Source organism: Genypterus blacodes, unplaced genomic scaffold, assembly GCF_046128005.1.
Source record: "Genypterus blacodes isolate CSIRO-AG114 ecotype Tasmania unplaced genomic scaffold, CSIRO-AGI_Gbla_v1 ptg000073l_1, whole genome shotgun sequence".
Classification (NCBI taxonomy): domain Eukaryota; kingdom Metazoa; phylum Chordata; class Actinopteri; order Ophidiiformes; family Ophidiidae; genus Genypterus; species Genypterus blacodes.
The window spans coordinates 1,219,730-1,245,244 of NW_027466883.1; the positions used below are offsets into that span (position 1 = coordinate 1,219,730).

The 25,515-nt window shown below is 41.6% G+C and overlaps 1 protein-coding gene across 4 annotated transcripts; it reads right to left on the reverse strand.

Moving 5' to 3' along the window:
- Nucleotides 1–3: 3 nt before the first annotated feature.
- Nucleotides 4–25,091, reverse strand: map4k5 (mitogen-activated protein kinase kinase kinase kinase 5). 4 transcript variants are annotated; one of them, XM_076157560.1, is made up of 34 exons: nucleotides 24,709–25,091; nucleotides 24,065–24,291; nucleotides 20,529–20,586; nucleotides 17,417–17,507; nucleotides 16,244–16,308; nucleotides 16,080–16,135; nucleotides 15,931–15,978; nucleotides 15,163–15,205; nucleotides 15,001–15,073; nucleotides 14,591–14,722; nucleotides 14,403–14,465; nucleotides 14,221–14,302; nucleotides 13,715–13,831; nucleotides 12,841–12,919; nucleotides 12,050–12,121; nucleotides 10,949–11,007; nucleotides 10,697–10,764; nucleotides 9,457–9,501; nucleotides 9,328–9,370; nucleotides 8,943–9,147; nucleotides 8,610–8,695; nucleotides 8,150–8,191; nucleotides 7,856–7,940; nucleotides 7,285–7,364; nucleotides 7,048–7,108; nucleotides 6,054–6,168; nucleotides 5,653–5,711; nucleotides 5,213–5,316; nucleotides 4,692–4,869; nucleotides 4,367–4,435; nucleotides 4,115–4,207; nucleotides 3,879–3,949; nucleotides 2,587–2,642; nucleotides 4–955 (listed from the first exon to the last, which is right to left on the reverse strand). In XM_076157560.1, the coding sequence occupies exons 2-34, from the start codon at nucleotides 24,170–24,172 to the stop codon at nucleotides 868–870; spliced, it is 2,694 nt and encodes an 897-aa protein (XP_076013675.1). In that variant the 5' UTR covers nucleotides 24,173–24,291; nucleotides 24,709–25,091; the 3' UTR covers nucleotides 4–867. The 4 variants fall into 4 exon arrangements, with proteins under 4 accessions (XP_076013675.1, XP_076013674.1, XP_076013677.1 ...); XM_076157559.1 differs by having other exon boundaries at nucleotides 2,575–2,642; XM_076157562.1 differs by lacking the exon at nucleotides 12,050–12,121.
- Between the last annotated feature and the right edge of the window lie 424 nt (nucleotides 25,092–25,515).

Genomic DNA, 25,515 nt, shown 5'->3' on the forward strand with positions numbered 1-25,515 from the left:
GGATTTATCTTGTTAACTGCTTTTTTTATTTATTACAAAAACAGCATACATTAAACGTTTTGCAAAGGGAATGCACAGATGTTAACAAACCTAGCATTGTCCCTCATTTTGTCATTTTATTTTAAATAAAAAAATGTACAAAAGTGCTTACATGGTGCAAATAATGAGAAGTAAAAGGTCTATAAAACTGAGGGTAAAGAAAAACAAAACATTTTACATTATATTCAACTTCTAAAAATGCAGCGGCGCAGGAGAAATGCAACTATATTACATAGCAGTAAAAACCCAAAGCTGCTCAGGAACGGCTCACTAGGTAGTTAATCCATCCAGCAGGACTGCACCGTCACTGCCTGTTAACATGGCCTGGAAATCCAACATAGCCTATTTCTTATGAGATTAATAAATAATGCTTAAATAACCACATGGATCACGGGTTTAAGCTCATCTATTAGTTTGTAAATCTACCGTGGAGCCTAATAACGTTTTCCATCAGCAGTGATTGTGTTATGAGACACCACCAAAAATCTCCCACTGTTTGCTAATACAATCACAAATTCTTGTGAATTTTAATGGCACTTAATAGTAATACCTCTATATCGCTCACTTCTAGCTCGGGCCGCACAGACTGTGGGAAAAACGAGGAGGACGCTGGGTAATGAGCTTTTGTTTCTCCACATTCTGCTCAAACGTGTTGCTGGTTTAAGGCTACAATTGAATCCGTGCTGAGGAAGGTGTGGCCTGGAGTAACGGAGGTTTCTTTTTCCTGTGATCAGTAACTTCCAATAACAGTTTCCCATCAAAGCCTCTTTACTCAAAGGCTGGTGTGAGGTCCCAAAGTGAGGCGGCTCATCCACATCTCCGCCAAGATCAGTAACTGTTCTCGTGTCCGGCTAAAATGTAGAGGTTGCTCAGGGCTGTGGGGTTGTCTGTGGGCCGACTCTCTAACACAACCACCCTGTTAAAGACAAAGAGGCAAGACGGTTAGAAAGGAGAACCCGCAATCCTCAACAAGCCCTTTGATATTGGTATCTTCTAATATTGTTACCTTTACTTTTGTGTATAGTGTCCTCTGTTTTGTACACAATCAGTGACAGAAGTTTTAACGTGGAACTGTTACTGCAGAAGAGTCTGTAGAGGATTTGTACATCTCTGTATTCATCCCCACATTGACGGGAGTTAAAATGCAGCTTTCAATCAAAAACTGTAATTAATTTAAAGGCAAAATAGACACAATGACTTTTGCTGCTTGGCCTGAATTGTTTGCTGAAGTGGTTTCAGAACCTAAATAGTGTGTGTGTGTGTGTGGGGGGGGGGGGGGGGGGGCAATGGGGTGAATGATAGTTGTTTACCTGACGTGCAATGAGCTACAAAAAAAACAGAGGCACGCAGGACAGTGTACCGACAGAGATCTGCATGCTAAACGGCGCATTAAAGAACAGTAAGATGACAACGAGATCACAGTGACAGTGTGTGCATCTTCAGATGTTATCCATTTCGCGGTGTGACAGGTGAGCAGGGGAAGCTACAGTCCATACTGTCTGTTCCATCAGATGAAATTACAGAGCTACTGAGAGACACCAAACCAGGCTGGCAGTGCCCAGGCACCGGTGAATAAAACATGGGAGGCTGGGCGGAGAGAGTGCTGCTACCACGGCCCCGGGTACAGTGAGACCATCCAGGGTCATCACAGACCCAATCGTACGTATTGCTGGGAGATTATTCGATAGTCAATGAGTAATCTCCTTGCAATTCGATAGGCGCATGCCGATCGAGATTATTCGATAGGCATGCGCTCTCTATTTTTGCCTGAGGAATGGAGCTAAATCACACCCTGCTGGGCCTGCATCTTAAGCCAGCTGTCATCAGGTCGAGCCATGCAGAAGTTCCTGGCTACTCAACTGGCATTGGTAATGTTTTGGAAAGACTCATCCCCGCCAAAGTCCCACGTGCCATATTTGTTATCTCCTGAGTTGACTCATCAGGTTTTTTTTCTGCTTTCTGTCGAACAGCTTTGTGGTTACTACATTTGGAGGCGTCCACTTTCCCTGGCCTTCATGTCTCTGCCAGGGCTACTGAGGCATGAAGCGGGGAGACACGGGGATGGGGAGGTGGTGAAATGAGGTCAGTGGTGTGTTCACGGGCACGGATGAGTTCAGAGATATTAGAGAGGAAAACGCTAACGCAGAAACAGATGGAAAAGGATCTGCATAAGGAGCAAGGAGAGAAAAAAACATGCGTGAGTCAGGGAATTGTGAAAGACAGGTGCAGGAAGACAGGTACCAGTCACAGCAGGAGATGATAGCTGTGGGCCCAGTTTGAACACGGGAGATGAGTGGGCTGTTTACTGGTTTCCAGGTGATAGGAAAACACAGAGGCACCCAAGGGAGGATGGCCATAATCAGACATGACTGGTTTTATAGAGGTCATGGCCCAAACAATAAATTATACCAACAGAGGCGTTGATTTAAAAAGACAGAAAACAGGGGAAACTTCTCAACTTTATACGGTAAGATGTTTTGAAAATTTTGACATTTTAGTCTGAGTTCTGCATTTATTACTACAGATGGAAAATACCTCTGTACCGACCTGTCAGATCCAAGGAGGCGGAACACTCTGCTTGGATCAGAAATCTCCTGGGTCACCTACAAAGGAAAGAAAAACTGCTTTAGGTGACATTCAGCCGTCAGAACGTGCATCAGGCATCAAAACCCCTTGCACTCCCAACAAGGTGATGCATTTTTAGCATTGTTAAGGTCATATGATCAACCGTCCTATAACGTTGTACATTTACAATTTACACTGTTGTGGTGGAAGAATTTTGTTGTATTGAATTCATGTAATTTGGAACTTTTACAGGCTGCAGGGTGAGAATTGTTATTGTGTACAATCTTACCTATGCTATGTGGCCTGACACCTCAAGGCATCAAAGGACCGAGAGGCCCCTTTAAAACACACACTCACGTGTTGACAAGTCACGAAAACCTATCAACAGGAAGCGAGATCATCCGAGTCTAACACCTGCTAGGCGTAAGTCCTTGGCCTGGAGGGAGATCTGATCTATTTAATTCTCAACGCAAACAAGTCATCGGGTGTTCAGAGAGGCACCCACCGGAGCAAGCACGGATCAACAGGCACACCCCCCTTGAATGCCTTTGCTTTTCAGAGGAATCATAACGAGACAAAGGCTGAATTATTTAGTGCAGCTCCCTGTTGTGTGACAGGTTTCATTTATGATTGATCATGAATTTTACATGGCCTCTGCCTTTTCTAAAATCCCTGCTATGGGGAGCCGACAAGCTGGGCTGGGCAGAGACGCTGCCAGCAGACCTTCTGTTTCATCTGAGCGCTACAGCACCACGTCTGACACGGTGAGCCTTCTAAAGGCCGGCCGCTATCGCCGTATCACTTTTCATAAAAAGAAAATGCTTCACCTCGCTGTGATCTCTTGAACTTTCATTGTGCTGCTGAGCGCGACTCGTGATCAGGTTAACATGAAATCCTGCCATCAATGGTGGACAAATTCATTACCTCAGGCTGACACAAAGACACTTTGTCTGGCTCCACCTGAGGCTAATCTCCAGGGATCACCAACAGCATGTAGCCACACATATAAACAGCCACCCCGAGCCGAGAGCCAGTGGTGTTTGATCATGTGTAGAGTGATCATGCTTATATTCAGGAAGGTGGCAGAAACTGCATACACAGCTGTAAAGCACTCTCAATGCAAAATAAACATTGATACCCATCTACGGTGGCATGTATATTGATTCCAAAGAATTAAAGGGCATGGGAGTCTGATAAAAGGTATAGACGGAAACAGCAAGTATTATGTATCATTAAAGAAAGGACTTTATATTTTTACTTTATATATATTTTACCTCATTTGACTTGAAGCTCTTTCCCTGCATGCCATGTTTCCAGAAGGCCAGGACGCTGTCCTGAAGGCACACTGTCACAAAAGACAAAAGACATGCAAGAGGCTTTGAGTCAGTGCACGAGGGAAATCAAACATCAAAGTAGCTGCTTAACACAGCCAACTTTAGGATGAACAAACGTCTGTAAGCACTCCAATCTTTATATAAAGCACAGACTAAAAGCATGTCAGAATGCTTACCAACAGATCCAATGCAGAAGTCAAAGCTGAGCTCAGATGCCAGCTTCTTGTTGGATTTCAGTCTGCCCTGAAGATTAACTATCTTCAGATTTTCTGGTTGAGTAACACACAGAAGAGTCTGTTAGTGTGGTGAAGCAGAGGATATTTTCATCTGGTGACTGATTTTGTGCCGTTAAGTGCCTGTGTCGTAAGAACAACAGCTTAAGAGAGCCATAGACAGGTGAATGTTGAAACATAAGAGATTATACTTACGGTCCAAACACACCAGCACCGTGTCTCTCTCCAGCTGGGTGACGTGGATTGCATCCACCTGCTGATCACCTGGAAGAAGAAAAACAACAATAACAACAACATCTGCTGTTCTAATGTGAATATCCCTTGGTAGAAGGCCAATTACAGGAGCTCTTCAATGATTAAACAAGTGTGTTATAAATAATCACTTTTCAATTCCTTACATCTACTTCAACTCCAGAGATTAATTGTCTCCCTTTCCCATGTCACTTGAAAACAGTCAAAAGATAAACCATCAATATATGTAGTTGATTAAAATGTGTGAGTGTGTGTATGTCTGACTTACAGGTTCCCATCTCTGTGAACCAGGAGGAGCAGGAGTTGAGGTTGATCGTCTCAAATCGGACCACCTGGCTTGGCTCTGAGCCCCTGCTGATGGCCACGCACACCAGTGGATACTCCTGTTCTGGGACCACCAACATCTCAAACACCTTCAGCGGACTCGGAAGAGGGAAGTCGAAGTGCTGCGCGGGAAGAGAGGGCGACACGAAGGGAAGTGTCAGTCGGTGAGACTGCGTTTACCAAGACTTGTGTAAAAGCTGGTAGCAAAGTGCTATAATTCTACTGAAATAGTGGCACAGTAAACAATTACTGACAGTAAAATGTACATATCAAGTTTCAGAACACACAGAGGGCATTTCCGTTTCATTGAAGTCATAACTCTTACCCTTTACAGCCAGATTTTAACATTTAACTACAGATGTACTATTTGGCTATACAGTGTAGTACAGTCCTGCATTAAAGTAAAGGCACACATGTATGCGCTGGAGGAAAAATACCAGTTAAGGAGAGAAATAGTTTACCGACCTTGATTAGCATGAACCTCTGCATGGGCTCATACCACTGCAGCAGGACAATCCCAGACTGCAGTGCTCCACACAGGTACTTGTGGCCTGTGTACGGGTTTCTCACTGTGAAATGAAGGGGAAAGAGCTCTCAGAAGATGTGAAGGTGGACTAAACCTTGTAGTAAAGCAAAAAGATAAAGGTCAATTGTTTTCTCAAACGGGCTGAGCACCCTCATTCAAATTAACCAATAATATAGACTCTACATTGTATACTCGAATCACGCTATATTATAGAGCGATACAGACTTTACAGGAGAAAAATGCTCAAGCAAAGTAAAGGAGGGTGTGACAATGAGGTTTCCCCATCTATTGACAAAGCTTAATTAGAGTTAACTGACCAATGACAGAAGGTACACAAAGAAAGTGCAAACAAACTGGTTGGGAGGGAAAGGCCACTCACCAATACAGCATTTGTGACAGCCTTTTGTGTCGGGGATCTTAGTTGTCAAGGCAAATCTCCTGTGGAGAGAAAACAGTCAACTTGACGTCTTGAATCAGGGAATTAGCCGCTGCCTCACCCCCTCTCTAATCAACCCATTGTAGTTTGTCTTGATGAGTGTGGAGAACAATGGGACAGAGAATAGAGATGTGGAATAGCACAGCATGCTTCCACCGTGCAGGAAAGCAGAGTGAGCAGTTTGAATCGATGGACATGTATGATCCGGGTAGGCTACTGTAAATAAATGTCAATGTCACAGGTCAAAGATCCACAAATGTTATGAAGGATGTGTCTAAAAAGGAGCAAACTTTAGCATAGAAAATGTTATATATGAGGTAAGATTAAAACTCAGATGAACTCACCTGGGTAGGATTTTGTCCGGGAAGCGATGAGTCTGGAACTGAGCAGCCAGGCCAGGTTTCTTCAGCTGCTCAAACAGCCCAATGAGGTTATGGGAGTACAACTGGAATGTTTTCCCTAGAAAATAGACCGATTCAGTTTTCAGTTTCAGTTCTTTAACCAAGGCTGAAGATCTGTTTGTCAATCATTTCAAATAAAGTTGATTTGAAATATAACCGGTGAACTCTATGAAACCTGGATCCCATGAAGCAGCATTTCACGTTGAGAAAGGTTAGATGTGGAAAGGAAGTAAAAACAGGAGTGTGACAATGATGTGAAGCATGATTACCTTCTGATGAAGCCAGTTAGTAGAATATCAAATCAAGCCAGGCGAGAGGAGGATGGACATTGTCCAAGGGAAGAGGAGAAGAAAACAGAGTTTAAGTATACCAAGGGGCAAACAGCAGAAGGTAAAACCGAAAGTAGACCTCCCGCTTTGTAATCCCATCCTCAACTGTTAAACTGAGAGAAGGTTTCAGCTCTTCGTACAGCCAAATGAGGACAGCTTGACTCACATTATAGATAATTCAAGTTTTCCAATGACAAATGGTAAATGAATAAGTCAATTTATATTAAATCTTTTTTTAATCACCTCACCGTAAACAACCAGTGGCTAAGCTATAAGATCACTGGTGTCTCAGGATCAATGGCAAGCCCTACTTTCAAATCTATAAATTGATTTTTTTTTCTTGATACTTTTGGAGCCGTAAAATACTGTAAAACTGAATACATGTGAGTAGTTCTTAAGGAAAAGAACAAGCTTTAAAGACAGCTGTGTCTCTCATGAGTCACTGTGCTGTAAAGTCAGAGCTCTCATTTCTGATCGCAAACAAAACAGACTGCAGATACAGAATGATTGCCTTACTCTCAGGGGCAGTAAGATAACACAAGACAAAGAAGCAGCAAGTTATGGCGGTGCTCAGTGAAGCAGGAGGCTGTGATAAGTCCATCCCTCACCTGATAAAGACATCAGGTTATTGTTGATAACGTACAGCCATGTGCACTTCCTTGGGAACAGCTGAAAGGGGAATTAAACACAGTGGAATCACCATGTGGGCAGGCATCAGTTCTCAAAAGGAGGGTGTGGGAATGGGTGTAAGGTCAACAACATGTCAAATGTAGTGGCGAAGAGATATAAAAAAATACCTGTTTTTTATATCTCTTTTCAACATACAGGAAACCTTGTTGCCTTACCTGCTCCATTGTGGCTTCATGCAGCTCATTAAGATTCAGCGTATAGATACCATCCTCTGTTCCAAAGATCAGGTACTGGTCTAGGAGCGAAAAAAGAAAAAAAGAAAAACGTAAACACAGGATTTAATAAAACCCATGAAGGAATTTAGAACTAATAGTATCTAGTCTGTGCCATGCAACATGATAATTAGATAGTAGGTCTATGATGTTGTGTCCTATAACGTCGGGAAATACGAGCAAACCCTGACATAAATAAACTGATCAGTGAACTGGCTTAGATTTTTATTCATCACTAAATCAAAAGCAGCTAAAAACATCACCCAGATTTCATATCAAAATATCTGAATTGGCAGATTGAAACCGGTCTTGATTTTTTGCCTGAAGGTGTTTTTTTTAGGAATTGCTTCACCAACAAATAAATTAGGAAACACTCCCGTAATGCCTCTTTCAAAGCAAACACACAAAACAGGGCAGGATGTAGTCAGCCCTTATTGAACATTGAACCTGGTGCTGTGGTACAGGAATTGTTGAATTTGTTTTGAATTGAAGTTGGGTTTGTGTCCATCTTAACCTTTGGTATCTGGATGAATCCATGATGTGGCACAGGTGATCTTCAGTGGGCAACCATCAAACACCTTGGAGAAACAGGCTCCCATCTGCAATAAGAGGCAACACGGCTGAGAACAGCAAAAACACTGACAGAGCTGCACAAATGTCAGCCGGGGTTGAACCACAAAACCAACAGTTTAGAGGAACCCAAATGTCTAAATAAAACAGCAGCCCAGACAGAGTTTAATAATAGTTAGTGTCCAAGAAAACAAGCCAGAAGACTCTGCAGGACAATAAACATCAATGATCCACTCACCAGTACTTTGGGAGTGGGTGGTAGACCATTGATAGCCGGTTTCTAAAGGGGAGCAGAGCACACAAAACAACCATAAGGGATGCAGACCACACCGACAAAACAGAAACAACACTGTAAATTCTAGCTGTCTTTTCAAAATTAAAAACAGCTCAAACCCCAACTGTCTACCAAACAAAAAAAGATTTAAATGTAATTCTGTTTTTGCTTTAAGCTCAGTCATACTCATCTAAACATTCAACATCAATGGATACCAAAGCCATCTCATTAATTGGCAGAATCTGAATCTAACAACGGAAAAACATATTTGTGGTTTGCAATGCTAGTGGGGTACATGCACATGCACATTTCAATCTTGTGATTAAAACTGGGGATAAGAAGTGTGATTGTTTGGACTGAAATACATATGTACATAATGCATGACATGAAATACATAACATGTTGGAGAGAATCCAAAACTTACTGGGAATTCCTTTTTCTCTTTACGGTGTGCCCGGTTGGGTGGTGGCTTGGGACTGTCTCCATTCACACTGTCGTCTGAATCATTATCTGTCATGAAACAATACTCATGTCAGAATTACACTTGCAGTATAGAAGTCACAATCAAAATAAGAAAACACACCTATGTCAGACTGCCTTACCTTTATATTCAGATTTACTCAGAGCTTGGAAGAATAAAGTAAATGCTCATTTAGAAAGACACTTCATTCCAGAAAATAAAAAAGGCAAATTCGTGTGAAGAAGTTCTTACATACAGTAGGTAAGACTGAGTAAGAGCAGAGGTGCTGGGACTCACCAGGATCAGAGGCATGAGACAAAAGACCAGGACTGCTGACGCTGGCAGAGAGGTAATCTGGGGAGGAGTGGTCCACCTTGTTGCTCTGCTCTGAGGTGCTCCGGGTCACCTGGCTAGACCCATTATCCGAGTTAGGGAACCTCCGCACAGTCATACAGCTCTCCTCATTAAGGCCAAGCTCCTCTGATGGGCTGTTTAATCGGGGCTGAGAGGAACAAAAGTGAAAACAGTTTGACTTAGATTTTAGTCAAAGCACTCATAAGTGTCTTCATTTCTGATATATGTTCCTCCAGTGGGCCTCACCCATGACCCTGGTAGTACTGGGGGCAGTAAAAAAAAACAAACACAGCAAAAACACAAACACAAACATAATTTTAGGTGTTACCTTTGGTGGTAGAGGAGGAGGAACCCCGGGCTTGAGAGTTGACCTGAAACAGAGATCATGTTTGAGAAAAAATGCAAACTACAACAATGACTATTCAGGATGAATTTGTAATTTATTAGCATCACTCACAGCTCTACTTCTTCAAAAGCATCTTCCAGGTGGGTGACATGTCCCCTGCAAGATACATGAACAATAATTGGTGTGGAAAAATCAGCATGGCGGTATCCCAGAGGTGGTGCTTATGGAACAAATGTTTATGAAAAATCCTCTTAGGGAGAAAGCGACTGTGAGAAAGAGACATGGGCTTTGATGTGGTGTCTTAAAATCAAAGGTGAATCAACTAAAAGCTCCTGTAATTTTATCAAACATTTCGGATTCATGTCATTTCAGTTTTAGTCACCACCTCCAAACCTCTCTGCCTGCCTGAGACTCACATACACAACAATGTGTCAACACACCATGGATCTAAAACTACACCTCATCACACATGTTGAATGGAAGGGTGACAGGAGGGGGCGATTCATGGACATGTTGGCCGTTCAGCCTAACTGCAAACAGGGTGGGGTCTAGGTGGAGCGGCAGTGGAGGGGGTGGAGTGGATGGTGTACAGTACTACAGAGTGTTAGTGTTACCGTTGGAACAATTCATCCTCAACGCTTTTGAGAAGGCTCCTTCAACGGACAAGTCAGACAAGAGACAGCCATGGAGGACAAAGAAAAGTGAAGGGAAAAACAGTCAAAGCACAAGGACACGTGTAGACGAGTTGTAGGCTAAACTAACTTTTCAAACAGCTCATGCAGAGAGACATGTTAGAACCAGGATAGTAAATAAGAAGGTGAATGTGAAAGGACAAAGGAGAGCCATTAGTAATCTTGTTCACTGATTATGTGAATGTGTTTTATTACCATGCAGTGATTAAGGCTGGAGGGCCAAAAATTATGACGACAGCCCTCTTTGCTCTTCCATAAATATTAAAAAAAGAATACTGCAACCCTTTTATATACACTTCCTTTTATGTAGTCGCCCATCATCATAAATAGATATCAAAGTGCTAGTAGCCCTTTCTTCTTTCCTTGTTTGTAACCAGAATACTAATACTAATACAAATTACAAATCGGAATACAGAATGCATACCGATGTGATGGATCAGCATCAGATCGGTATACATTCTATTCTGATATGGTAAATTGATTTTAATAGGAGTGATGTAAGATTAAAGCTTTATTCCTCTATTCTATTGCTCTAGATTCATTCAAATGAATCTGTGTCTGTGTGACAGTTTTCTTACTGTCTCAGAAAGAGTATAAGCCAGGTAAAGAGAGGGAGGGAAGAAAGAACAGTTCTTATGACAACCGTTTCCATGGATTACCTGGTTGTTATTCCTCCCTCTGCAAAGGGATTCCAGGGGGAAGGGAAGTCATTCTCTTTGCTCACATCCTGTGGAAACAGCACATGCATAAAAACATCGTTTGAAAAAAAAACATGCATTCTTTCATTTCCAGATGTTTCATTCTTCATGTCTTTCTCTTCAAGCTAAATTCATTGATTATAAATAGAGCACTAGCATTTTCAAATTATGGGTCTGAAGTTATACTTAATTGAAAAAAAAAATGATTCTCACCATCTCAGAATGAGCCTCAGTTTCCTTCCGGAGTGGTGGTTCAAACTGGAGCTTGTCAACTGTGAAGGATAAAAACAGAGTTCAGTTCACATCTTCTCTTCTTACACAACATTGGCACTAGAGGGCATCGGTGCCCAGGACTTCAAGACACAAAGTGTTAGGAGTACATTTAAGAATGTGTAAGAGCAGGGTGAGGAAACACTGAGTCCATTCTTATCTTAAATCCTTGAGTCCACGCGACTGAATATCCAGAAAACAAATTCACGGCTTACCCACATTACAATGTAACAACTTTTAACAATAGAGATTTCTGATTTATTATGCTCCTGTATGAATATCTGCTCTGGACCCAGATGAATAAGTTACCAAAGACAAACAGAGTATACTTGACGAAAACCAGATCTGCTCTTTTGAGAGAAATATTTGTGAGAGAACAAGAATTACAAATAAATGACAGAACAGATTGCTCTAAGTTTTGGTTTGAGGTCTAATACTGTCAAACAAATGACTCAAAAGAACAGACTGGTTCAGTGTCCAGTATAAACATCAAATGGTCCTGCTGCAGTTCTGAAGGAAGTAGAAAGCAACCAACCTGCCAATAAACACCCCCATATAATCAGCTTCTCATTTCTGTCATTAGCAGAGAAACTTTGGGATGTAAGATTTAAGACCGCAGATGTTTTTCTTCCACTATGTTTCTACTTGAGGTATGCTGACAATGTGGTGGTTCTGCAGTAAGATACAACTGGTAATGCAATTCACAACCACACTCACTGAAAGCAACACAGGAACCAACATACAGCACAAACACAAGAAAGTGAAGTTGAGAAATCACAAGGTTATGATCGGATTAGTCACCTACTATGTCATTCTTATTTCTTGTCAGTCTGAAGGGAACCCAGGTGTCACAAAGGTCAATTATTCAACCTCTACAGCCAGATTAGGTAGGCACCCCATGCAGAGCAACTGACCTTATTAGTGTCATGTTATTGTCAAACACAATGTTCTATTATATGCTAACAGATTCTTATTTCTCAGGAAGTCTCGGGAGGGAACTGGGAGTGATACATACACACACTCTCTCACTACACTGTCACTGACCTGCAGCCCCCCTCTGTCCCTCAGTGAAGCTGGGACTTGAGCTTGGCCCTCCTTGGTCTGTCCCATTGTTTGCTTCATGAAGGGGGGAAAGTCAGATTTTATTGTGAGAAATACAAATAACAAGTGAACAGGAAGTGGTCTAGCACAAACGATCACAGGACAAATGAACAACCACCACACACAAGACACACAGTGCGCACCGCTACAAATACCATGACAACAAATATATCCGACCACAACACCCACCACACTGAACCGTCACTTCATCTACCAAAAAGGATGCAAATACCGACAGCACAGCAACACAAACCCAACTTACCTAAAGTGTTGCCATGAATAAAAATATACACAGCCAACTATGGTGGATGCTCTCTCCAATGAACTACCAATAACTGCAGTCTGAACACGACATTCAAAACAAAAAGTAACACCAGCACTTTCATCAACCCTTCAGACCTTTACTGTATTGATTGCGTGTAACGGCCTGATCCTTGCCACTCAAAAATAAGACACGCTACCCAGTGGCAAAGCGGAACCTGGTACATTTACTTTCTCTTCAGTGAATCCCCAAAGCTATTTTGGTAGACACTACCACATGCTGTGGACTGGATCTGTGCCCGTGCTGCAGGATTAGCAGCATGACCCACAGACAGGCTGCAGGACCTCTATCGACCTGATCTACCAGGTTGACTTAAACTGTGACCAATGACAGACCGGATTCATAGCAGTGTTTGCTCTGGGGACGGTATTTTCTGTGCCTGTCCACAGACAGAGGTGGCTTGTTCACGTACAGTTTATCTCTGAGCGAGTCCTCTCGGCTCTGGCCTGTTTGTTGGTGGAGCGGATGGTGTGTCTCACTGCAGAGAGGGGCTGGAAGAGAGAAAGAGATTAAAAGATAAGAAAACAGATCTGCACAGTGGGGGCAGCCCTCGACAGGACTGGTGTTTTCATCAAGTGATGTAACACTGATGCAATGCCGCCTTGAGTTGTTCTGCATAATGATTACATGTCTTTTGTAATGATGTGTAGAAACTCATTCTCAAGCAATGCACATAAAGTTGACACAGAAGCCAGAGTTACTTTTGTACGGGGTGTGTGCATCATCACATTATTATGCATCCCAGAGGCTGTCTGTATAAAGCAAGCTCTACTGCTTGCAGTCAATAGCCTTCAGGACTTTTCCCCACCCATCATGGCTCAAGACAGACAGTGCTGCTGCTGTCAGGGGGTGAAAGGCACAATGCCCTTTTAAAAGGCACTGGTACCACCTCTTTGGCTGCCACATACGTAGACGTGATGTTGATGCCAGTTGGAATAATAATGTTGAGGAGGAGAATCGTGAAGGGGGGGAAGGGCAATGCAGGGAATAGTTTCAGGGCAGCATGAAAATACACCAGAGAAGTTCAAAGTTTGATCTTTTCTTGCCAAGTTTCTGAAAACACATTCTATGCTAATATTTACATTGCAGGCTGTCGGTGTTTGCACGAAACCCTGTTTCACCACAAAAAGCTTAGTAGCACCAGATTTTGAAAGCAGGACAGAGTTTGTTAGTTATATCACTGATATCAACACTTAGGGCACAGATACCTGTATATGTCAGTGTTTCAAGTACAGACATTTTTCTTCTTCTTGTGTCAAGTATGTGTGATCAGAATTAGAAATTACCTCAAGATCATCATCATCCACCTCACTGTAATGCTGGTGGTTGTCTGGGTTATTCATCTTATCCAGGAGGTCAACAGCGAGTCTCCTTGTCAAACCCGTCTGGGCCACAAACACGTGCTGCAATGAACACACGGAGGTTATATGTTGTTGTCATTCCGACATCCTAAAAACAACATGCAACATCAATCTAAAGTAGGTGTGCTTAGACCAGGATCTGAGACAAACAAAAACACAGATAGAAATTCACCCAAACCACAGAGAAGCTCACAGAGCCAAGGTAGAACAGTACATTTATGTGAAATAGCAACTTGTTAACAATGTTATGAATGAATTTCAGGATTCAGGAAGAAATGGTAATACTATAATATGAACGCAAACACCATATAATTTAGAGAATAAACTGCAAAAAGCAACAGCAAATACATCTCCTTGTTTTAAATCTTTTAATTTCCCGAAGACGATCAAAGAAATGTCTACAAGACATTCAAGACAATAAATTTGATTACCGATAGAAGTTTTTCTGCTGTGGGCCTCTTCTTTGGGTTCTTCGTCAGAGACACTTTGACAAAGTTATGAAAAGGAGTGGACCTGGAAAAAGAGATACATTGATTGTAAATATCACCTAATCACAAAGAATGATATGTGAACCCCAGAATATCTTTGATAACACATATCTTTGAGGACTCACCATTTGTTTTTATCTTTTAGCTTGGGAGGCTGAAAGCTGCTCTTCGACATCAAGAACAAGGCCCTAAGGGAAAGAAAAAGCATTATATTAGTTCTGCTTTCATAGTGCAAGAGTGACAGGACACTAGAAAGGATCTCACACACCAAAGCAGAAAGCTAGCCTAAGAATCTAAAGGTAGTGAACTGTACCTCATTGGGTGTAGGTCAAACATGGGGGGCTGCAGCTCGGCCAGCTCTATGGAAGTGATACCGACTGCCCAGATGTCACACAGTTGATTATAGCCGCCGTTCTTCTCCACTGCTGCTACTTCTGGAGCCATCCTATACAAATTTGGGACAATGTTTGAGTAGAGACTCCACAAAAATATGATGGAAAGTTTATTCTTCCTTAAGGAAAACAAGCACTAACAATAACTGGACACATCTGGGGCCCTTCAACAGTGTGTTTAGGGTCAGTGACAGAATGGCACCCCAGGAACTGACAGGGAAGATGATCAAAAGTGGGAACTTGAGCCTCTTCACTGCAGTTAAAAGATCATCTTTATAACCCTTAGTTCCCCCTGTCACCACTAACACCGCCACTGGTTTATTTTACTCACCAATATGGTGTTCCAATGAAGGACTTTCTTTTTGCAATGGTGGCAGTAATTTTGGCTGCTACTCCAAAGTCAGCTGCAACAAAGATTGATACCGTTTAGATTACATTCACATCACAAAATGTGTTGAAGAAATTGGAGCTAAGATGTTTTAAAACAACTTACCTAACTTCACATCTCCGTTGTCTGTTAGAAGTATGTTGGCACCCTTTAAAAATAATCACATAAACACTTTTCTTTAGGAAAGGGAATAACTAATTTGCGCACACATGTATTAAATATCTTATTGAGAGCTTGAAACCACAATGGCTTGAGTTACTGTGCAGAAACAATGCGAAATAGGTTCACCAGTGTCGACTTAATGTTTCAATATGATCTGGTCTGCTTGAAGCATTAACTGCTCCGGTACTGCTGATCTAAGTTACCATAAAGTTAAACTACGTATCACTGCTTTTTGACAATTCCACTGACGGTGTTTCTATTGGCAGTGACTGACAGTCTCTCTGGTGGCATCCTGTGGTGAGAGTAGAGGAAACAGGAAGTGCTCACTGCGTAGAGCTGAGTAAAGATAATAGGCGCAGCCCTGACCTTCTACGATAACACAGAGACTGACGCTACAGTCTGTGTGCATACACCAGGCACCATCGACTTCACCTCAACCACAAAATTACTGTCAGCGTCGCTATTGGTCACATGCATCAGGGTGAGCACAGGCCCGGCTGTTCGTTTCCTGTGAATTCAGTTAACACCTGTGCACGTCACCAGTGCAGAGCAAAACCAGACCTCTGCGCCGCGAACAGACCTTAATGACGACGTCGATTGTTTCAAGGTGTGACACTTCTCCTTTTGTTTCTCCCTCCTCAACTCTTTCTTTTTCTTCTCACTTTCTCTCATTCTTTTTGAGATTTGAGTTGAGGAATACAGATGTGTTACCTTGATGTCGCGGTGCATTTTTCCCTTGATGTGCAGGTATCCCAAACCCTGTACATGAAATTCATACATTAAGAGATTACATCATAGATTGGCTTGAAAAAGCAAACATAATATTTATCTTTTTAAATTCATTTAAAAGTGCAAATTACCTGTAAGGTCTCTCTGCTGACATACGCTATCTGAAGCTCTGACAGAGGTCCTGTCACTATAACACAATAAAGTTTTACATCGTCAATACAAGGGGCTGATGGAAGAATTTCAACAGTATGTCAACATTTAGAACTGCACCTTATTAGTAGAGAGGAAAGCTTACCATGATAAATGTCCTGCAGAGATCCTCCACCACAGTACTCCATACATATCCAAAGCTTCTCTCGACTGGAGAAAGCACAGAAAATAAGTAAATACAAATAAGTAAATGTTATGTAGCATATACAGTTAGGTGGCTAAATATACAAATATAAGCAAAGCGGCACAGTGTCATAAAAGGGTTTCTTGCTGAACAACTCAGGGTGTAACAGTTATCCATGCGCAAACATCTCTCCCAACACGTTAACAGACAAGGTAGGAGATTATGTTGTTCTACATCTTGGTCTTGTGTGGCCTTCCTGTTATCACCACCATATACCTAAACATAGTTGTGTATTCAGCGAAACGATGAGACGCTCCTCCACTATCTCACCGCAAGTCTTTGCTAAAGAGTCTATGATGAGTCTGAGGTCTTTTCTTCTCTTGGTCTGTTCCAGCGTTTGGCATCAAAACTTAATAAAGAAATTATGCAAGTTGTCTGACAAGAAGTTAAAAACAATAGAGTAATTACGTCATAATTGCAATAACTGTGGTATTTTGTCACCTTTAGCAGTCAAAGACTTTACAGTATGTTTAATGGGTGTCACAGGAATTTGGAACTTCCTCAGTTGAAACTGAAAGCCTTTAATATAATCAATTTAGCATTTTAATAATCAACACATGGCAGGTTGGCAACCCTACAGAGAAGCACTTGATTGTAACAGTTTGTATTGTGTGGTGGGACTGTAGAAGACATGCCTGCTGTGTTAAGACGAGTGTCCTCTAGACTAACAGCCTCATAAAGAAAGATCAGAAGCTCATATTCCAGTTAAACCTGCTGGAGGTCTGAAGCGGCGGTGGGCGGACCGGCCCAACTTCCTCTTAGATACCAGCCACATAACATAGGTTCCATTAAAACGAAGAGCCAAGTCAGCACCAGTCAGCCCAGTGACTGAGTCATGCTTTTACACACAGGTGTGATTAACTCATTAAATGGACTATGTCATGTGAGTTTCAAGCAGCATTTATTGAATACTTTGGACTGAATTTTAAAACAGTATACAGTGGACAGGCTTCAAGAAAGATAGATAGAGATAGAGATAGATATAGAGAGAGATAGATAGAGAGAGAGAGAGAGAGAGGGGAGAAAATAAGAGTATAAAATGACAGCGTGGTTGTATTTTAAGCTGGCTCTTACCAGAGGTAGCTCCCAAAGTAGGCCACAATGTTGTGGTGCATGCATTCCTTCACCATGAAGATTTCCTGCTGTATGATGGAAAAGTCATCCCCTGGAAGCAGAGGGAGAAAGCATCGACACAGTCAAGAAAATAGGAATTTTCATGTTCAATACTGGGAATTGTTTTAAGGGTTAAGAAATCATCTACAATCAACGATGCCACAAAATCAAGTTATTGCAAACAAAACCAACCATGCATTTGAAATGGGGACTAATCTCAGTTCATCTATCGAGAGGAGTTATGAAACAGAATCCTAACCACTGGATTGTAGTTTTCCTACAACTGTACAAACAACGTCACTCCAAGCTATTTGTGCAGTACAAAGGTTGGCCGGGACTTAGTTTTAGGCTAGAAAGCACTTAATCTTTCCTTTTGCTTTGCCAAGCTCAAAAACACAGACAAAGCCATTCCATACTGTATATCCTTTAACAATGGTTCAATATTTCAATGTCAATGTAATACAGAATAACCAAAAACAATGAAATAATCGCCTTGTGCTTTTAAAGTTTATATTGAGTGGAATGATACCCAGATTACCAAAGCAGTCTAATACATCAGTAGGAAGTTATAAAACACAAATATTTAAGACCTGCTGCTCCCGATTGTGCTGCACTGGAATGCATTGAGAGGTTTCTGCTTTTAGTTAACCATCAATCCTTAATAGGTAACAATTCAAGTGTTGTTATATCCAATATGCCTTGATTCTGACCCTCATTTAATCCTGACACTCTGTACCAGCTTGAACAAGCTTGAACATAGTTGAAGTAGTACAGTGCTAGAGCAGAATGATAAATGGAGATGCTTCGTGGGCCACAGAGGCTCTGGTTAAGCACAGTTTGTGCTCGATGAGGCCAAGGCTCTGCATTCTGCAGCTTTCTGTCTGTCTGGGAGGGTTAGGGCCTGGAGGGTTAGGGTTTGGAATTCAAAAACAACAGGCACAACAACCCGACTGATAAAGAAGCCATTTCATTTTCATTAGCCGTGAAGTAAACATCATTTGTGAATTGGATAACATCCAAAGATGTGAGAAAAACATGTTAGAATCTATAAAGCACAATTTACATGTACATGAATCCCTTGTGATGTGTGTGTAGGTGTGCATCTGAGATGCTGCCATTAATTAATGTATAGCCCCAGCAGGCACCGGAGCTTAACTTAACTGCCCCCTTAAATCCATATGTTACTTCTCCAATTTTACACCCACCATCAGCTCTTAGTTTGTTCCCCAACCAGCCTGTAAGTTGGCTTCATTACGTAATTGCTGCAAGGTAACCATCTGCATGAGCCATTTCTCTGGGGGACTAGAAATATCTACCGAGACACACTACACCAGAAACAAGTCAGGCTTTAGGACCTCATTAACGTGATGTGGTAAGTACAGTGTTATTCAGTTATGAGTCGTTCAACATTAGGAGGAAGCAACGTCCATCAGTTCCATTTTTACATGTCACTGTGACTCACAGTGAATGTTGAGCAGAGCCACAAAAATCTGAGCAAGGATAATTTCAGTGTCTTGGCTGTGAGCTGGGTAACAAACATAAAGGCCGCCCCTTGAGGTTTTGCATGGTGACTTTCGGCCTCAAAGTGGAACCTCTTCCTCTGCGACTGAATGCTTCCCTCAACATCGCAGTTCTGTGAAGGGTTGACTATTCACTTGTACAAATTCTTTGTGTTTCACCATTTTACGCACACAGTCACTTACTTTTAAAGTATATAAGGATTTGCCAAGCGCTGTTCTGTATATTAAATACTATTGATCATTTATCAATCATACTGTGAAGACATCTGAAAACTTTGCTACTGTAATATAAGAATAGAAGAACCGTCGTAAAACAGAGGCGTGAGAAGAAGAGTCTTTCTTCAACACTCAATAAATGCAGACCAACTCCAATTTGTTTTGCAAAGGTCCTTCATCTCCCAGCTCATCATAATGACCTGCTCTGTGTCCTGCAGCCCCTGCAGCCAGAAGGCTAGACCACTCCCAGTTCCTTTCTGTCCCTTCCTTCACAGCAACATCTCTCCTCCTGGTCAAACCTGTTTGATTCTACACTCCGCCCAAAGTCGTTTACCTGAAGCAAAGAAAGCCGTGACGTAGAAGAAGGAAGAAAAAAAAGGAGTCCTGCTAAGAACAGGATCACATGACTTGGGTTTGTGTTAATCCTGGTTCCATCGCAAGTAAACAGACTAGGAATGGAGCAATACTTGAGTCATCTGGAAATTCTGAAGAGAAAACCCTGCCTTGGGTTGGACGAAAAAGTGATCACAGAGTACACTAAACATAACACCAATAATGTCCAGAAAGAAAGCTTCCTGTGATTTGTCTTACTTCCTTACTTGCAGTTAAGCGCTTTGATCTTCTGCTTTACACACATACAATATAATGACACACACCCCTAATCTCCTTGCCTGCCTATGTCCATGTCTTATACTAGAACTCTGCTGACAGATCTCAAACATGACAACAAAGCAAAGCGACCTGTGAACGTCTCACTAGGCCCCCCTCACATCTGCTCACTCCAAATGCAACACCAACAGTGCCACGATGATTGCAAACACAGAAGGGAATTTCTTCCTTCGGTCACTGTTAATCAGACGAGTCTCGTCTGGTTGCTGGTGGAACAAAGCCTTCTCCGTAATCTGTCTAATCTGGATCATAATAACTCTGTCACTAGGTCATCATCAGTACAGACCTTGAGCCAGACAGTCATACATGTCCTGCTCTTCTCTTCCACACACACGAATCTGAGGCAGGGTCTTTGATTACATTGTTTTATGCATAGTTTAGTGTGATACACGAAAACCAATTGCATGATTTTTTACCAGCCCATAATTTCTCAGATATTTGTTCTCAATATTCAACATATAATAAATGCTTTTTAGAGTGGTGGAACACAACAATTCTGAGAGGACATTTCAGTCGTTAGCATTGGTTCATCAAAAGAAAATTAAAAAAAAATGGATCAACAAAACAACAACTGTAAATTATCGAATGTATTTTCCAGATTTCCTGCCAAGACTTTCATGTAAAACATATTTCTGTAATGACAGAACTGACGCAGTCTTCACTCTTACCTGGTTCCAACTTGATGATTTTCACAGCAGCGAGCTCCCCTGTTTGTATGTTTCGAGCCTGAAACACAAAGCAACACAATTTGTAGTAAACAATTAAAGTACTTTATTGCTTGCTATTCACTATTAACTAGATCCCATTTACTGCGCGTTATGTGACACGATAGGCTGATTGGACACTAGTTACAACTTAAGTCTACATGGGGATTAGATGGGTGAATGTCATTTAGAGGATCCTTCTGCCTCCGTGAGAAGTGAAGTGGAAATGATCCCTTACACTTAAGAGGAGAACGTGTCAGCAACTAAGACAAATTGAACTCACTGGCTGTGTTATGCCACAGCGACTGTTATGTCTACTCAGTTTTCAAACTTGGCCACCTGAAACCAAACCACGAGTCCTCAATCAATCAGAGGTCATTAGGTTAATCCACGGCCGGTCTTCACCAACAGGGAGCGTTTAGTTCACAACCGTGACCAAACCTTCAAGTATCTCTACAGTAGATAATGACTTGTCATATATTCACGATCAAAGAGTTGCATAATGTCTAACATCATTTGGGACATTTAGCATATTCTTGTGTTACCATCTACACAGTACAGTAGGCATCTCTTGTTTATGTTTTTCTGTATGTGAAAGTAGGTTGCACTGAATTCCAAATCTGGGTTAAGACGGGATGCTTGCTAAGCTGTGGGAGGGAAGTGATGGGACCAACAGCTAAACACACCACAGTGGATCCATCTTTCAATAGCGGGAATGTGCTGATGAATCAGGGACACAAACAATATGCCACAAATCCAGACAGGCTTATAAATTGTACAAATTATATCCTATGTTGCCTAAACACTTAACTCGCAAGGTGTGTGTATGTGCGTGTGTGTGTGTGTGTGTCCTACGAAAGCTAAACCCAACTTGAGAGCTAACAGAGCATGAAGATGACACAACAGACTATACACCCGCAACAACCTCACACATACTCTGAATGCAGAAGACAGTAGTCTGTTAGGTAGCAGATCAGACATGGTGGAAAGGAGACAACCTCTGACATCAGATCAATCACCCTGTCAGACTTACAGAAATAACTGTCTGGTTTCTACTTTAACTTGAATAACAAGAAATGGTGCAGCTAACTGCTGTGAGCATGTAGATACCCAAAAAACAATTGTGTAGACAAAAGGCAAAGAACTAAGACAACTACAACAAAACACTGACAAGAGCAGAGCTAGTATCAGCTGTATCCACAGCAACAATATTGATCTTTGTAGAGTTTGCTGTTCACGTTTGCTCCACTTAAACACACCTGTAAACAAAACACACCCTTGAATATTCGCTATCTGCCTCGTTACCAATGCCAAAAGAAATCCCAACACTGTGATAAAGGGAATGCATTCTGATTAATATTCAACCGTGCAGCAATGGCAGACCAAAAGAGGACTTTCGCCCCCCCAATGTGAAGTGTTTCCGCTGTCATTGCGGTGCAGAACACACCCATAGTGAAACACATGTTTAGACAGGGGCCTGATCATATTTCAGCCTGCTGCAGCCCTCAGCCTGTGCGCTCTGGGTGAATACCAGGCGCAGCATTCCACCAGTGGCCTGTCTGTGAGGAGGGGGGAGGCCAGAGAGGCTTTGTATGGAGAGGGGCCATGACAGGCTGCCTGAACTATCACACACTGCATCAAATTGGCTGTCTATTCATCAGCGGCAGAGGGATAAACAAGAAATGTCTCCGGCATGACACGCCTCACTAAAGCCACTAACTTTCAAGAGGGTGGCACAAATAATACAGCAATATACTTCCCACGTTGCTGTTGTGATAAGTTATTGACACAGTTGTAATAGCACTGTCATACAAGAACATATCTAATATACAAATTCTGTGTGCCAAGTAGGGATTTGTAGATTAGTAGATTAGGTAGTTTGCTTTTTCAGCTCTTTTGAACAGTTTGAAAAGAGTTGACTTCCTAGGAGGCAGATGTGTCTTTTTCCTCCCCCACAAACAGAAAACTCTCTGGTTTCTGCCTCTTTTTCATTACATCTAAATAAGGAGAAATGTGTCAATGTTGCTCTGAGTAAGAAAGACCAAGATTCTTTGCGGTGTGAAAACTATCTATCTCTGTTATCAGAATCCAAGTAGCGCAGACACCAGATATGGAACAATGTGTGCAGATCAGATTAGCATTGACTAAAGCAGATATCAGTGGCTTTTACTCTGTATCACAGTAAATTCTAATACCTTATTTAATCAAGACTGGGGCTATGTGAAGAGTAGTTTCTATAATCCCAGACCCGGGAGATGTCTGCTTTCTACTGTCAAATGACAAATGATACATTACCCAGATGAATCTAGTGACGAGTTAACACTAGATCGTGAAACCAAACATCAACTGCAGTTACTTGAGAAGGCACATTATTGTTATGTTACTAGAAGAGACTAGAACAACGGGATATACATGGTTTCCCCAAAGGATTCCTGGGTTTGACAAATTCAAAAAGATCTCACTCGTCTTTTTGCTTTGTATGCTAAAACATTTATGACAATATGAATTCAACCAGAGACGGAAGCTGGGAATGGCAGATCTCTGTGGTCACGTTGTTATGATTTTTTTAGTACCGGATGTATTTATCTATATCTTTTATTAGATTTGTAATATAGCCTTTGTCCAGATTTTCTGATGTTACTATTGCATAAGAGAATTTTGAAAGAATCTGGAAAAATGTCAAACTTTCAGTCAAAGCAAACATTTGTAAAATATGAACTTAACCATTTCATTGGACAGAAGTGGAATCAGAAGTTGTTCCACCTTCAATTGCTATGGTAAAATGTGTTTTATGCTTTATTTATTTATCAGGACTAAACACTTCAGCTGTGTCTCATTCAGGGGCAGGATCTTCCACAGTCACCAGTTCCACAATGAATATGTCATAACAGAGTGATAAGGCCTGTGATGATGTACGCAAAGGATCTTCTAAGTGCAGCCGTGAATTTGCCGTATTGAAATCCTTTGTAGCCCTCTGTACCCCTGTCAGTCGGGTGCCAGTATGTTGTTTAATGGAGCGCTCCTCATCAGATCATAGCATCGGGAAATATCACAGGACCACGTCATAGTTACCAAGTATTTGTGTTCAAGCGGGGCCTCCTTCATTTGTAAATAGACCAGTTAAATATAATGATATAAATATAAATCTTGCATCTTCGACATGAGTGTGTCCATCATGTTTAAGTGAATTATTTCTAACTAGTGTGTCGTCAATTTGGGGTAAAACTCGAGGTAAACTTGGATAACTTTGACTTTAAGGTTTAGTAAGGATGACCCAAATGTAAAGTTGTAAGTCTCTGTGGGCTAATGTGTCAAGAAGGAGGCTTTGGTTCAGCTGATCTTTCAAGGACCACGGCAGGAGGTCCAGATCCTCCTGAGAGTCCTGCCCCTGAACTGGGACACAGATCGTCTTAAAATTAATATTAGCTATGTGATGGTTAGAGCAGGAGTGTAGACATCTCGGTGTAATGATGGACAACCTGTCGGACCCTTCACCGTACCTTGTACACGTCTCCATATGTCCCACTTCCCACCCTCTGAATGAGCTCGAAGTCATGCTGAGGGTTCCTCCTCTGGATTTCACCACTTGGCCGGGGAAAGATATCCATTGCAGCTTGAAACTAAGGATCCTTTACATTTAGTTGGCTCGATCCAATCTGGTGAAGATGGTTTGATGAACCGGAATTTAATCACTGATACTGGGATGGTTCTTCTTGTGCCCCATGTCCTGATAAAGACACATAAGAAGCTGCAATCAGGAAACTTCAACGTACGCAACCCAACAAAAATGAGTTATCCCTACAACAAACATGACAGATTTAATATATATGTGCGTCAAACAATACATAAAACTTCCGAGGACATTAGCCAATTGGTAAATGTACACAGACTACAACAAAATGGGGTGAAACGTCTACTGAACTAGCACTAAGTAAACATTTAAGTATATTACGTCGTTAAATAATAAGACTATATTATACATATTGTCGTTCAGTCCACTGTCAGAACAGTCACCGTTGTTAAAGACAATAAACTTCACTTTGTACAGGGAGAGAGTGAGAGGTTTAGCATCCCGTCAGCTAACGCTAACAGCTAACGATAGCTTCGCAGCTCTGCTACAGCTTCTAAGTTGAAGAGAGCCTACCTTTAACAATAGAAAACACCGTGGAAAAGGACGCCTCGCATGGTACACCTTTTAGAGACCTTTAACTTCGTGACGGCGTCGAATAATATCAAAACAGAGACGTGTATCCCCTTTGTTCTCGAAGAAACAACAGTAAACTTCAGCGGGCTGTTGCTGTTCACTCTCTCTCCACACAGACGCTGCACTCGAGTTCAGTCTTCACAAGAATTCCAGCTTCAGGTTAAACTGTTGATATGTCATTTTACTCTCCTGGCAGTTTTACAGAAGCGACAGACGCATATCTAATCTAATAAATCGAAAACTACATTAATAATATAAAATATGACTCTTTAAAAATTACAGTCTCGGGCTAATCTGCCCATGGAGTCACAGTAGATGATGCATTCAACTGTAATCGGACAATCTCTGTAAAAATGTCTTGCAGTGAGTTTTTTTTCTTATTGGACAGGAGTGAACGGGAATACGTCTTTCTTTAGGTGTTAAATTATGACATTTAAAAAAATATTAATCGCACGGACAAAACATGGACATATATTTGAAAAAATAAAAAAAGGGGGTATTCGACTAAACACTGACAATATATGTGATTATTAGTCAATATGTTTGTTAAAAGCTGGAATTGTTGTCTGTTACATTTTATTACTTAAAAATTACAATGTATTTGTAATCGTCCTATTCAACAAGTATGTTGCTCGTTAAAATGAATCTTCAAGGGAAATTATGAACGGCAAGATTCACGAACGCAATTGAATGCAGCAGGGGTAACGATTTGTGTGGCACTACCGCCACCTACAGGTGAATATTAAT